This window comes from Brachyhypopomus gauderio, unplaced genomic scaffold (genome assembly GCF_052324685.1).
Source record: "Brachyhypopomus gauderio isolate BG-103 unplaced genomic scaffold, BGAUD_0.2 sc79, whole genome shotgun sequence".
Classification (NCBI taxonomy): Eukaryota; Metazoa; Chordata; class Actinopteri; order Gymnotiformes; family Hypopomidae; genus Brachyhypopomus; species Brachyhypopomus gauderio.
The window spans coordinates 558,376-571,789 of record NW_027506900.1 but is presented as its reverse complement, the minus strand read 5'-3'; the positions used below and the strand labels follow the sequence as shown (position 1 = coordinate 571,789).

General features: G+C 39.4%; 1 protein-coding gene across 2 annotated transcripts in view; it reads right to left on the bottom strand.

Moving 5' to 3' along the window:
- Window positions 1-13,414, bottom strand: part of muc2.1 (mucin 2.1) — a 34,612-nt gene that overhangs the window by 6,286 nt on the left and 14,912 nt on the right. For both annotated transcript variants that reach the window (XM_076990903.1, XM_076990904.1), the window contains 14 exons: window positions 13,167-13,305; window positions 12,775-12,879; window positions 12,478-12,654; window positions 11,984-12,223; window positions 11,705-11,861; window positions 11,136-11,264; window positions 9,860-10,007; window positions 9,713-9,756; window positions 3,476-9,496; window positions 3,150-3,304; window positions 2,682-2,853; window positions 1,908-2,155; window positions 1,575-1,758; window positions 1,189-1,387 (listed from right to left, as the gene is read on the bottom strand). In XM_076990903.1, coding sequence (XP_076847018.1) covers window positions 1,189-1,387; window positions 1,575-1,758; window positions 1,908-2,155; window positions 2,682-2,853; window positions 3,150-3,304; window positions 3,476-9,496; window positions 9,713-9,756; window positions 9,860-10,007; window positions 11,136-11,264; window positions 11,705-11,861; window positions 11,984-12,223; window positions 12,478-12,654; window positions 12,775-12,879; window positions 13,167-13,305 — 8,118 coding nt within the window. The remainder of the gene's footprint in view (window positions 1-1,188; window positions 1,388-1,574; window positions 1,759-1,907; window positions 2,156-2,681; window positions 2,854-3,149; window positions 3,305-3,475; window positions 9,497-9,712; window positions 9,757-9,859; window positions 10,008-11,135; window positions 11,265-11,704; window positions 11,862-11,983; window positions 12,224-12,477; window positions 12,655-12,774; window positions 12,880-13,166; window positions 13,306-13,414) is intronic.

The window sequence follows — 13,414 nt, the reverse complement described above, 5'->3', positions numbered from 1 at the left end:
CCATGTTTTTGGACTGTGGGAGGAAACCGGAGACCCCAGAGGAAACCCACGCAAACACAGGGAGAACATGGAAACTCCACTCAGATAGGGACTTGAACCCAAGACCCCAGTGCTGAGAGGCAAACATGCTAACCACAAAGCCACCGTGCTGCCCAATTGAGAGCTTTGCCTTTTGGCTCAGCTCTCTCTTCAGCACAAAAGTCCAGTACAGCATCCACAACACTGCAGCCGCTGCACCGATCCGCCTGTCAATCTCTCGTTCCATCCTTCCCTCACTCATGAACAAGAACCTGAGATAATTGAACTCCTCCACTTGAGGCAAGGACTCACTCCTGACCCAGAGAGGGCACTCCACTCTTGTCTGACTGAGTACCATGGTCTCAGTTTAAGAGTTGCTGATTCTCATACCACCTGTCTCGCACTCGGCTGCAAACTGTTTCAGCTAGAGCTGTAGGTCCTGGCCTGATGATGCCAACAGGCCAGGATCATCCATAAAAAGGGGATGCAGTCCTGAAGCCACCAAATCAAAGCCCCTCTGCCCCTTGGCTATGTCGAGAAATTCTGTCCATAAAAGTTATCAACAGAATCGGTGACAAAGGGCAGTCTTGACAGAGTCCAACTCCCACTGGGAACCAGTCTGACTTACTGATGGCCTTACGAACCATGCTCCTGCTCCATTTGTACAGGGACTGGATAGCCTGTAGCAGCGGGCCCAGTACCCTCTAGTCCTGGAGCACCCCCCAGAGGAATCCTCGAGGCACATGGTTAAATGCCTTCAGCAAGCCAGCCTTGTGGAGCCCTACAATTTTGTCTCTAGTGTCTTTGGACAGCTCTTTGGTGTCTTTATGCAGCTAAAGACCTCAAACAGGTGCTTCTAATTTAGAATAATAAGTGGAGTGGAGGTGGACTTTTATAGAGGCGAACTAACAGGTCTTTGAGGGCCAGAATTTTTGCTGATTGGCAGGTGTTTAAGTACACATTTGCAGCAGTAACACAATTAAATGATTAAAAAATCATACATTATGATTTCTGGATTTGTTTTTTAGATTATGTCTCTCACAGTGGACCTAAGGTGAAAATTTCTAATTATTTCCTTAATAATACAATTGATGTCATGATGAATAAACTCAATATATACTGTATACTGTATAACAAGCAAGAGCCTAGCAGAACTGATAAGCAACTCACTTGCTCTTGAGGAGCTCACACACAGGATTGGGTGGACATGGAGGTTTTGTGGGTGGAGGAGTGGGCACAAGTGGTGGCACAGGGCAGTCTGGGTTGTACAGATCTTTAGCTGGCCAGTAGTCTGCCATTATTTCACAGTTATCAAGAAGTTTCCCATCTGGAAGCCTGCAGTCATCAGCCTGGTTGTTGTTGCAGGTCCCTGTCAAAGTGAAGTCCACAATGTACTATCACTGTGAACATACTCTTGTTTCTGGCATTATGAGTTACTTAGTAATCTTAGCAAGTATGTGGCTAGTACAAGTAGACACACAGGAACCTTTGTAAGTTATTCTGGATAAAAGAATGTCCTAAATGTCATGAAAGTAAATGTAAATATGTTTCCATACCACAATGACCCTGTGTGTTGTTCCCAAAATACCGGAATGGCAGGAAGAGACTAAAACCAGTAACTCCAAATGTTACTACAACCTGGAGCTGTGGGATCTCCAGGATTAAGTTCACATCTGAGCTCACCACTCTCATGCCATTTTTTGCAAATGGTAATCTTAATACCGTATGACCTATTGAAGCCTGCATAAATAAAATTCAATAGAAATTTTTTTTATAAACCTCTGATGGTTTAGCACAACCTATTGAATGTAAAAAAATGTCATATCTCATTATTCACAGCTGTAAGAAAAGTATTCAAAACATTTTGTACAGAGGTTCATCTAGATTACCTGCAGGTTTGCAGCACCTACAAGGTTGTTATTTTTCAATGTGATGACAATATGGTTGTAGTGCACAATGAGAGCTCTGGGGCAGGATACAGGCTCACGGGGGTCACATTTGACATTGTCAATGTAGACTTTCAAATTGTGTTTAGGTCTGATTTCTTGCATTAAAACATAAGTGCAGTTTCCTTGATGACTATAGAAGAGTCCATCAAATGTTATATAGTGAGGGTCTCCCCAGCCTTCACAGACACCTACAATGGAAATGAAATTGACATTTTAACATTAGTTTTTCATTTGAAAGTAAAGTAAAATAGAACTCTGATACTATTTGATGAAAAAGGTGCTTTTGTCATGTAAAATGCATGTTCTATGCACAGTGTTAATTATTGTGTCACTGTATGTGTTGTATATAATGCATAATTTACTGTACAAGTCTTTGAGCCCAGTTGTACAACACATATTTACTGTATTTTAATTTACTGACCTGTACAGTATTGTCTGTGTAAATGCACAATATGTTGTCCGTGGACAAATTGTGTGCTTTAATGTCTACTCATACTATAAGTTCTAAGATGTTGAACTTACAAGAACCTTGAAGGAATGTTATTTTGTTCCAATATTTTGTTTAAATTCCAAGGGTAAAATGAAAATAAAGTTGTACTTGGCTTGGATTTGGTAACTGAAATGTAGGCCATGAGTGATAAACATATTATTGCTGTGAATTATGTGTTATGATCTTGGATGAACTGCAGATGTGAGCAGTCTTCTTTTACGTACAGTCACAAGCTTGTTCGATGCACAGACACTCATCAGGCAAAGACACTGGCTTCTTATTATTTACACAGGTGATGTTTTGAACAGGTGGACACTCAAAGGGGAGGATCTCAATAATGTTGTCCTCAATGCACCTGGCCATGGTGCAGTTACAGACCTCAAAGGTTTCGTTTGTCTGCCAACACATTTGTTATTTAATGATGGTCTAGGAATTATCACACAACACAACAGCTACAATTCACTACAATTCAAAGATAAAGATCATACTTTAACACTAGAAAAAGTGAGGGGGAAAAGATTTACAACAAAACATGATTTTTTAAAGTTGCAATTATTTTTCATTGGATACACAAAAAGCTACAAAGATTTTCATCAAAATAGAATAAGTACACCATAAATGTTAACACTGTCAAAAACCTTTGCTACTTTTCTCCAATTCTTTGTGGAAAGGCAGCTCTGTGTGCAACTCACATTTACTTCCCAGGGTGGACAGTCATAGTGTGGAGTGGGTGAAGGGGATGGGTGCCCACACAGTTCTGTTTTGTTTTGAATTTCACAGCTAGCAGAACAATTCATGGTGAGACAAATGCCTGAACCGATGTCAGTCTTATTTAATATTATTTCTCCTGTAGGGAATGAAAGAAGTTGATTTGAAAAGAAAGTAATTCCTGAAAATGACAAAAATTAAACCAAAAACACAAATCTAAATAATAATCTTAATAATATTGTAATAAATAACTATTGTAGCAATGGATAATCATCAAGGTTCATATCATTACGTAGTTTGAATAACTGACCTGGTTGATAATGTTTGCCATTTATTATACAGAAACACGGTGTGGTGCTTGGACGTCCAGTTGATGAAGTAGATACACGTGGTGTTCCCGTTATAGTAGTTGTAATGAGAACTTGTGAGGAAGATGTCAGAGGAGATGTAGTTGTTCCACCTGTTATAACCGTTATATGTGTTTTAGTCGTTGGCCCAGATGTGACTACAGGGGAAGTTGATGGTTTCATTGTTTGACCAGAGGTAAGTGACTGCTCAGTTGTTTTAAATGTTGTAGTAGAGATATTAGGAGGATGTGTCGGTGCTGTAGATGTACTACTGATTGTAGCTGTTGTAGATGATTCATGAGGTACTGTAGTAATGGTTGATGGTGTAGATGATGGTGTTGGTAACGTGGTTATTGGTGTTGTTGTAGGCAGTACTATCGTGGTCTTTGTGACAGGTGTAGTAGAAATAATAGGAGTAGAACCAGGTGAGGTTGTAGATGGCTTTGTGGTCACAACAGTAGACTGTTCACTCGTTTGTTCAGTTGTTGGACCTGATGTGACCTCTGGGGTAGCTGTCGCTTTTGTAATTTTCCCAGTAGTAGATGTTTGTTCAGTTTCTGTAGGTGTGGTACCGATTTTAGTTGTTGTAGATAATGGCGTTGAACTGCTTGTTGGTACAGTGGTTACTTGTGTTGTTGTAGGTAGTATTATTGTGGTTTTAGTGACTGGGCTAGTAGAGACAACGGGGGTAGAAACAGGTGAGGTTGTAGATGGCTTTGTAGTCACAACAGTAGACTTTTCACTCGTTTGTTCAGTTGTTGGACCTGATGTAACCACTGGGGTAGCTGTTGCTTTTGTAGTTTTCCCAGTAGTAGATGTTTGTTCAGTTTCTGTAGGTGTGGTACTGATTTTAGTTGTTGTAGATGATGGCGTTGAACTGCTTGTTGGTACAGTGGTTACTTGTGTTGTTGTAGGTGGTATTATTGTGGTTTTAGTGACTGGGCTGGTAGAGACAACAGGGGTAGAAACAGGTGAGGTTGTAGATGGCTTTGTAGTCACAACAGTAGTCTTTTCACTCGTTTGTTCAGTTGTTGGTCCTGATGTAATCACTGGGGTAGCTGTTGCTTTTGTAGTTTTCCCAGTAGTAGACGTTTGTTCAGTTTCTGTAGGTGTGGTACCAACTTTAGTTGTTGTAGATGATGGTGTTGAACTGCTTGTTGGTACAGTGGTTACTTGTGTTGTTGTAGGTAGTATTATTGTGGTTTTAGTGACTGGGCTGGTAGAGACAACAGGGGGAGAAACAGGTGAGGTTGTAGATGGCTTTGTAGTCACAACAGTAGTCTTTTCACTCGTTTGTTCAGTTGTTGGTCCTGATGTAATCACTGGGGTAGCTGTTGCTTTTGTAGTTTTCCCAGTAGTAGACGTTTGTTCAGTTTCTGTAGGTGTGGTACCAACTTTAGTTGTTGTAGATGATGGTGTTGAACTGCTTGTTGGTACAGTGGTTACTTGTGTTGTTGTAGGTAGTATTATTGTGGTTTTAGTGACTGGGCTGGTAGAGACAACAGGGGGAGAAACAGGTGAGGTTGTAGATGGCTTTGTAGTCACAACAGTAGTCTTTTCACTCGTTTGTTCAGTTGTTGGTCCTGATGTAATCACTGGGGTAGCTGTTGCTTTTGTAGTTTTCCCAGTAGTAGACGTTTGTTCAGTTTCTGTAGGTGTGGTACTAACTTTAGTTGTTGTAGATGATGGTGTTGAACTGCTTGTTGGTACAGTGGTTACTTGTGTTGTTGTAGGTAGTATTATTGTGGTTTTAGTGACTGGGCTGGTAGAGACAACAGGGGTAGAAACAGGTGAGGTTGTAGATGGCTTTGTAGTCACAACAGTAGTCTTTTCACTCGTTTGTTCAGTTGTTGGTCCTGATGTAATCACTGGGGTAGCTGTTGCTTTTGTAGTTTTCCCAGTAGTAGACGTTTGTTCAGTTTCTGTAGGTGTGGTACCAACTTTAGTTGTTGTAGATGATGGTGTTGAACTGCTTGTTGGTACAGTGGTTACTTGTGTTGTTGTAGGTAGTATTATTGTGGTTTTAGTGACTGGGCTGGTAGAGACAACAGGGGTAGAAACAGGTGAGGTTGTAGATGGCTTTGTAGTCACAACAGTAGACTTTTCACTTGTTTGTTCAGTTGTTGGACCTGATGTAACCACTGGGGTAGCTGTTGCTTTTGTAGTTTTCCCAGTAGAAAACGTTTGCTCTGTTCTTGTAGATGTGGTACCGGTTTTAGTTGTTGTAGATGATACATGAGGTCCTGTACTTGCTGTAATGGTTGATGGTGCAGATGAACCTGTGCTTAGGGTTGTATTTATAATGGATTTTTCAGATGTAGTTGATTCTACAACTGTAGTTGTAGGCTGTGTTGTAGAAGTTTGTTCTATGTTTGTGGTTTCTTCTGTTGTAGATAATCCAGTTGTGACCTTTGTGCTGAAGCTTGTAGAAGCAATAGGAGTAGAAACAGGTGAGGTTGTCGATGGTTTAATGGTCACAACAGTAGTTTCCTCACTTGTTTGTTGAGATGTTGACTTAAATGGGATAGTTGTTGCTTCAGTAGTTTTTCCAGTTGTAGATGCTTCTGTTGTCTTAGATGTTGTGTGTCGAGGTGTGTTAAGTGGGGTAGTTGTTGCTTTGGTTGAACTGCTTCCAGCTAATGAAGTAGACACATGTGGAGTTCCTGTTGTTACAGTAGTTGTACTGAGATCTTGTGGGGTAGATATTGGAGGAATGGTTTTAGTTGGACTAGTTCTGACAGTGGTTGTATTGGTAGCTGTCCCAGGAGTTGTTGGTCCAGATGTAATCACTGGAGTAGTTGATTTTGTAGATTTTGCAGTAGTAATTTGCATGGTTGTTTTAGTTGGTCTTCCTTCAGTTGTTGTACTTGAAACATGAGGTGGTCGTGTCGATGCAGTATTGCTTGTTGATGTAAATGACGTTGGGGAAATGCTCGATAGTGTTGATGTCTTGGTAGATGTTACCATTGTGACTGTAGCGTTAGGTGTTGCAGTAACACATGGGTTACAGCAGAGTACCCTAATTTTATAATCAACACATTTATACGGCCTCATTGTCTGTTTATCTTTGTCACACACTAAACCAAATGAAACACTGCATTCAACAACCTGACCTGTAAGTTTTGTAAATTCATCAAGAGACATATCAGGGTTAGATACTGCTCTACACTGAATGTCTTCTGGATTCTCACATATTGTATGTCCTTTTTTCTTAATATTTTCATATGTTTCTATGTCACTGCCTGTTAAGGGATAATCCACATTGAACCACTCAGACCATTCACATATGACACATTCTGTTGTTTCAGTGGGTGTTGCTGGTGTTGTGGGTGTTGTTGCTGTAGTTGGTGATTCAGATGGCTCAAAAGGTGTTTGTGTCATTTTTGAAGTTTGTTTTGTAATTAAAGTGGTTACTTCTGTTGTAGGCAGTATTATTGTGGTTTTTGTGACTGGACTTGAAGAAATGATAGGTACAGAAATAGGTGAGGTGGTAAATAGCTTTGTAGTAACAACAGTAGACTGTTCACTCGTTTGTTCAGTTGTTGGACCTGATGTTACCAATGGAGTAGCTGTCGCTTTTGTAGTTTTCCCAGTAGTAGACGTTTGTTCAGTTTCTGTAGGTGTGGAACCCATTTTAGTTGTTGTAGATGATGGCGTTGAACTGCTTGTTGGTACAGTGGATACTTGTGTTGTTGTAGGTAGTACTATTGTGGTTTTAGTGACTGGGCTGGTAGAGACAACAGGGGTAGAAACAGGTGAGGTTGTAGATGGCTTTGTAGTCACAACAGTAGACTTTTCACTTGTTTGTTCAGTTGTTGGTCCTGATGTAACCACTGGGGTAGCTGTTGCTTTTGTAGTTTTCCCAGTAGTAGACGTTTGTTCAGTTTCTGTAGGTGTGGTACCAATTTTAGTTGTTGTAGATGATGCCGTTGAACTGCTTGTTGGTACAGTGGTTACTTGTGTTGTTGTAGGTAGTATTATTGTGGTTTTAGTGACGGGGCTGGTAGAGACAACGGGGGTAGAAACAGGTGAGGTTGTAGATGGCTTTGTGGTCACAGCAGTAGACTTTTCACTCGTTTGTTCAGTTGTTGGTCCTGATGTAACCACTGGGGTAGCTGTTGCTTTTGTAGTTTTCCCAGTAGTAGACGTTTGTTCAGTTTCTGTAGGTGTGGTACCAATTTTAGTTGTTGTAGATGATGGCGTTGAACTGCTTGTTGGTACAGTGGTTACTTGTGTTGTTGTAGGTAGTATTATTGTGGTTTTAGTGACGGGGCTGGTAGAGACAATGGGGGTAGAAACAGGTGAGGTTGTAGATGGCTTTGTGGTCACAGCAGTAGACTTTTCACTCGTTTGTTCAGTTGTTGGTCCTGATGTAACCACTGGGGTAGCTGTTGCTTTTGTAGTTTTCCCAGTAGTAGACGTTTGTTCAGTTTCTGTAGGTGTGGTACCAATTTTAGTTGTTGTAGATGATGGCGTTGAACTGCTTGTTGGTACAATGGTTACTTGTGTTGTTGTAGGTAGTATCATTGTGGTTTTAGTGACTGGGCTGGTAGAGACAACAGGGGTAGAAACAGGTGAGGTTGTAGATGGCTTTGTAGTAACAACAGTAGACTGTTCACTCGTTTGTTCAGTTGTTGGACTTGATGTAACCACTGGGGTAGTGATTACTTTTGTAGTTTTCCCAGTAGAAGATGTTTGCTCTGTTCTTGTAGATGTGGTACCGATTTTAGTTGGTGTAGGTGATGCATGAGATCCTGTACTTGCTGTAATGGTTGATGGTGCAGATGATGGTGTTGAACTACTTGTTGGTAGAGTGGTTATTTGTGTTGTTGTAGGCAGTACTATTGTGGTCTTTGTGACAGGTGTAGTAGAAATATTAGGAGTAGAAATAGGTGAGGTTGTCGATGGTTTAATGGTCACAACAGTAGTTCCCTCACTTGTTTGCTGAGATGTTGACTTAAATGGGATAGTTGTTGCTTCAGTAGTTTTTCCAGTTGTAGATGCTTCTGTTGTCTTAGATGTTGTGTGTTGAGTTGTGTTAAGTGGGGTAGTTGTTGCTTTGGTTGAACTGCTTCCAGCTAATGAGGTAGACACATGTGGTGTTCCTGTTGTTACTGTAGTTGTATTGAGACCTTGTGGGACAGATACTGGACGAGTGGTTTTAGTCGGACCAGTTCTGACTGTGTTTGTATTGGTAGCTGTCCCAGGAGTTGTTGGTCCAGATGTAATCACTGGAGTAGTAGACGTTACCATTGTGACTGTAGCGTTAGGTGTTGCAGTAACACATGGGTTACAGCAGAGTACCCTAATTTTATAATCAACACATTTATACGGCCTCATTGTCTGTTTATCTTTTTCACACACTAAACCAAATGAAACACTGCATTCAACAACCTGACCTGTAATTTTTGTAAATTCATCAAGAGACATATCAGGGTTAGATACTGCTCTACACTGAATGTCTTCTGGATTCTCACATATTGTATGTCCTTTTTTCTTAATATTTTCATATGTTTCTATGTCACTGCCTGTTGAGGGATAATCCACATTGAACCACTCAGACCATTCACATATGACACATTCTGTTGTTTCAGTGGGTGTTGCTGGTGTTGTGGGTGTTGTTGCTGTAGTTGGTGATTCAGATGACTCAAAAGGTGTTTGTGTGATTTTTGAAGTTTGTTTTGTAATTAAAGTGGTTATTTCTGTTTCAGTAGTTGTTGGTGTTGAACTGCTTGGAGTGTTTGAGGTTCCTCCAAAAGTAGTTGGTGTTAGTACACTTTTAGTAGTGCTAACTGGTATAGTCTTAGTAGTTATAATGTAGGATGTTGTTTCAGTTTGTGGAGTGCTGGGAGTGTTACATGGCTCACTCATATTCACAACTGTGCTATTTATACAGATGGCAGAATAACACATTCCCATGTTGTCTGTTACATCATAAATGGTTTCATTTTCACCATATTCTTTTCCATTGTAAAAGCAGCACCCTTTTAGAAGAGAAAGAACATGTAATTAATGTAATTACTGTTGGCATTATATTTAATGTTTAATATCAAATAGCAGTACCTATGAATTTGATCTTAATTTAAATAAAATACATTTTTAAATATTTAAAGATAAATAATATATATATAAATAATATACATATTTGTGCATATGTGTGTGTGTGTGTGTGTCATGTGGTGTGTAATATATTGACTTACCAGGTCGTGGTAAACATGTTTCATTTCTATTTTCATTACAGTAGCTGTAGAAGACAAATTTGATTACATTACATTTATCAAAATAAGTTTTAATTTTGAACATATAACTATATAACTTTATTTTATGTAAGAAGGAAATTGGTGTACCATGAATGACATGGCTTGTTACTTGGGATTTCCTCCCAAGGTTTATACACAGTTCCATTGATGATGCACATTGGGTCGCATGTGTCAACACAGGTGCTATTCTGCTCATCAAAAAAGGGTTTGTCGTCTGGACACACTGGATAACATCCTACATAACAGAAGCACTGTCAATAAGTTAAAAATTACAAAAACAAAAACCTCATGTAACCACATGCAGTTCAGCCTAAACTTTGGGGGAACATTAAACATCCCAAAGCTGTAAGTGCTTTACAGAAATTCCTGTTGATTTATAAATATTAAATATATATGTCACGGTGACAGCTCCGGACCCTTCCCTGTGGGCGTCCCGCTACGTTGTCTGCATGCCGTTATGTCCATGTATGTAGGTCCGTGGGTGTGGCTTGTCTGTAAGCGTGTTCGTGGTCGCACCTGTGCCTTGTCTCGAGATCACGCGGGTCAGCGTTATTCACCTATTTAATGTGCGTTCGCGCAATGTCTTGTGCTCGTCGTTGTCTAAAGTTTCGTGCCTGTGTGAGAGGTGTGTTTTCTGTTTGCACTTCGCACGGAGCTTCACGTGTTTGTTCACATTAAACGTTAAGTATTGCACAGTTCGACGTTCGTCGTGCCTCATATTTCGAGCGTCACAATATATCATTAAATGTAATGTTAACCCCAAGGGTTAACCTAATTCTAATGCAATCTAAATATTTATCTTGGGAGCATTTCACCTTGTTATTTTTTTCAATTTAATAAAATTAAAGCACGTTTTAATTGATGTATAGCCAATTCTGTCAATTGCATTTTGGGACATATTCTCATATCTTTACTATGTCATTATTCATAAGACATTGTTTATGCATGCCATATTTGGGGCCCATAGGTCTAATTGCTTGTCCGTTCAATTCCCTATTCAAGTGCACGTGGTCTGTTTTGGCAAAATTTAAGGGTTGCAGAAGGCTGATCATGCAACCGAGAGCCTCTACACACAGTGCACGCAATCTATCTAAAGCTTATGCATGTCAGGTGTGGGGGTCTTCACTTGCTTGGCCAGAATGCAGGCTCAGATAGTATTGCTTTCACAGGTTAATTAAACCCAACGCTACATATATAGAAAAGGGTTCATGACTTTTTCACTCAGTCCTTGAAACTCAGCAGATTTGTTATATAATTAATCACACATAATTCATTTATGTGAGTAAATGACAAATAGGAGTGAAAGTGAGGACTGTTATTACAATGATTAGAGTTATACAATATGGATTAGATAATCACTCACCCTCAAGATTTGGTAAAGGGTCCCTGCATTGGCCTTGAGGGTTCAGGCACGTTTTGTAGCATGGTGTATGACACGGACTGTAATGCCATGTGCACTCATCAGGTCTATTGTAGAAGTCACAGAACACAGCTATTGGGAGAAACACCATACAGATTTGGTTCAGTGTAAGGCCACAGCACAATTCTTTTGATTGCATCTTATTTATGATATATATTGCTACTGATTTACTGTATGTCGATACTTTTGTATGTTATTTCAGTGTTTACAAACAGAAACAATTAAGAATATTACAGTTCTTAATGTTTTTAGTATTGATTATTGAATTTAGAGGTTTATTCCTATTTCTAGTTTTTACTCTAGCTGAAAGACAACTGACAATAGAAAATGGTCTTTATCAAAACCAAAAGAAAATAAAACTATGGATTTTGAACCTGATTCTGTATCAATATGGAGGTATGTAAATATACAGTATGTAAAATGTATCAATTGTATAAAATACTGCATGTAACATCATACATTTTAAATACATGTGCCAAATAATCAATTTAGTAATGGCTGAAGTTTCTTACGGCAGATTTCTGGTGTTCGCCAGGCCACGCAAACTCCAGCTTCGTTGCAGGCTTGGGCATAGGCTGCTACAGCTGTGCAGAAGCACTCACAGTCACCACCAGTGTCACACGCACATGAGTCTCTTACACAGTTTTCAAAATATGGGTCTGGGTCCACCTGCACATACATGAATACACACAAATTAATAGTTATATAATCTTGTGGAATCTTCCGAAGGTTGGATGTCCCATGTAAAATTATTTATCAGTGGTATTTAAGTTAAGTTCCAACTACTGTACCATTCTGCGGCAGTCTTTGAAAGTATCTCCTCTAATGATACTGCATTGCATTTTTGCCCAGGTGTGGCGGTTTGGTCTTTCAGAACATGGATCAAAGTCTAGCTCAGCATCAGGACAGGAGCTGTATACTTTCCAGCTGTTTACAAACTCCATGATGTCAGAAACTTGCAGCTGGCCTTGAGTGGTGAAATCATCTTTGCCATTTCCATTGTAGTTTCCACACAATCCACAAACTTCTCCCTAAAAAAACAGGAACGTGCATCCAGAGCTCTGCCCCAAGTAACTGATTAACAACAAACTTTTAACGTTTAACAAATTCTTTATTTGCTGTTACTTTGTCACTAATAATTACGCTTACTATGCACTTGAAGAAAAAGTGAATCAGAAGAGCTGGCCAAAAAGATTTCAAATGTGACATGACACAAGACTCTTCTCCTGTAGCTCCAACCATAACCATTGACACCGCAGGTAGTTTGATGCTCAGCAGCACTCACCATGTGCTGTGGTTGCAGAATGATACGGACTGTGGTTTTGCGGTCCCACAACACTGTCAGGCCAACATCAGACTCAATAACCACATAAAGGCTATTGTTTGTCACTTTGTAGTTCTTTGGCCCACTTAGAAGCTCTCTGTCTGTTATGGTGCCATCTATCAAGTCCAATTGTGTTCTCTGTTGAGACAATTCATTATCTGTATCCTTTCATAATCTGTATTTGTGTATTTTATAGTAAAGAGATCAAAATTGTTGACACAGTTAACATTGTAATGATGTGTAAATGTTTGTCCTTACTCCCAGTTGAATCCGAACAGTTTTGGAACAAGTGGTTCCTGTTGTCCCACAGGGTACATTTTCTGTGATCACATGGAATGTGCCTGACCTATTTCCACACTTGTTCTTTGAACAATGTAAATAGAAATTAGAAGAAATAGAAATCAAATATATTTTAGATATATCTTAAATAACAAATGTAATTATATTACTTAAACTGTATAACACTAGTAAAAACAGATACATGCAATGACTGATAAAAAAAAATCTCAACTGATTTATATGGCTAATAAAATAATTAGTTTTAATTCATTCAGTTTATTGCCCTTAATTATGTCCTGGAGGTGTAACACCAGGTCTTCAAATATCTTCAGTAAATGGGTTTAGCTAAACAATTACTAATGTGCAGGTACCTGTACAGCTACATAACCACAGTCTCCATTGAAGCCAAACCTCTGCTTGTCAAATGTATTGTAATGTCCACTGCCATAGATAGTACAGGTTCCAGGACAATTATTGTCTGTGCATTCCCACTTGCCAAGTTTACAGGTACTGTAATTAAACAACACAATTAAAAATTAAACAACACAATGTAACTCCAAGACCTGTTCAGTTAGGAAGCAACACTGATTGTAAATCAATTTCACCTGCTGTTGTGCAA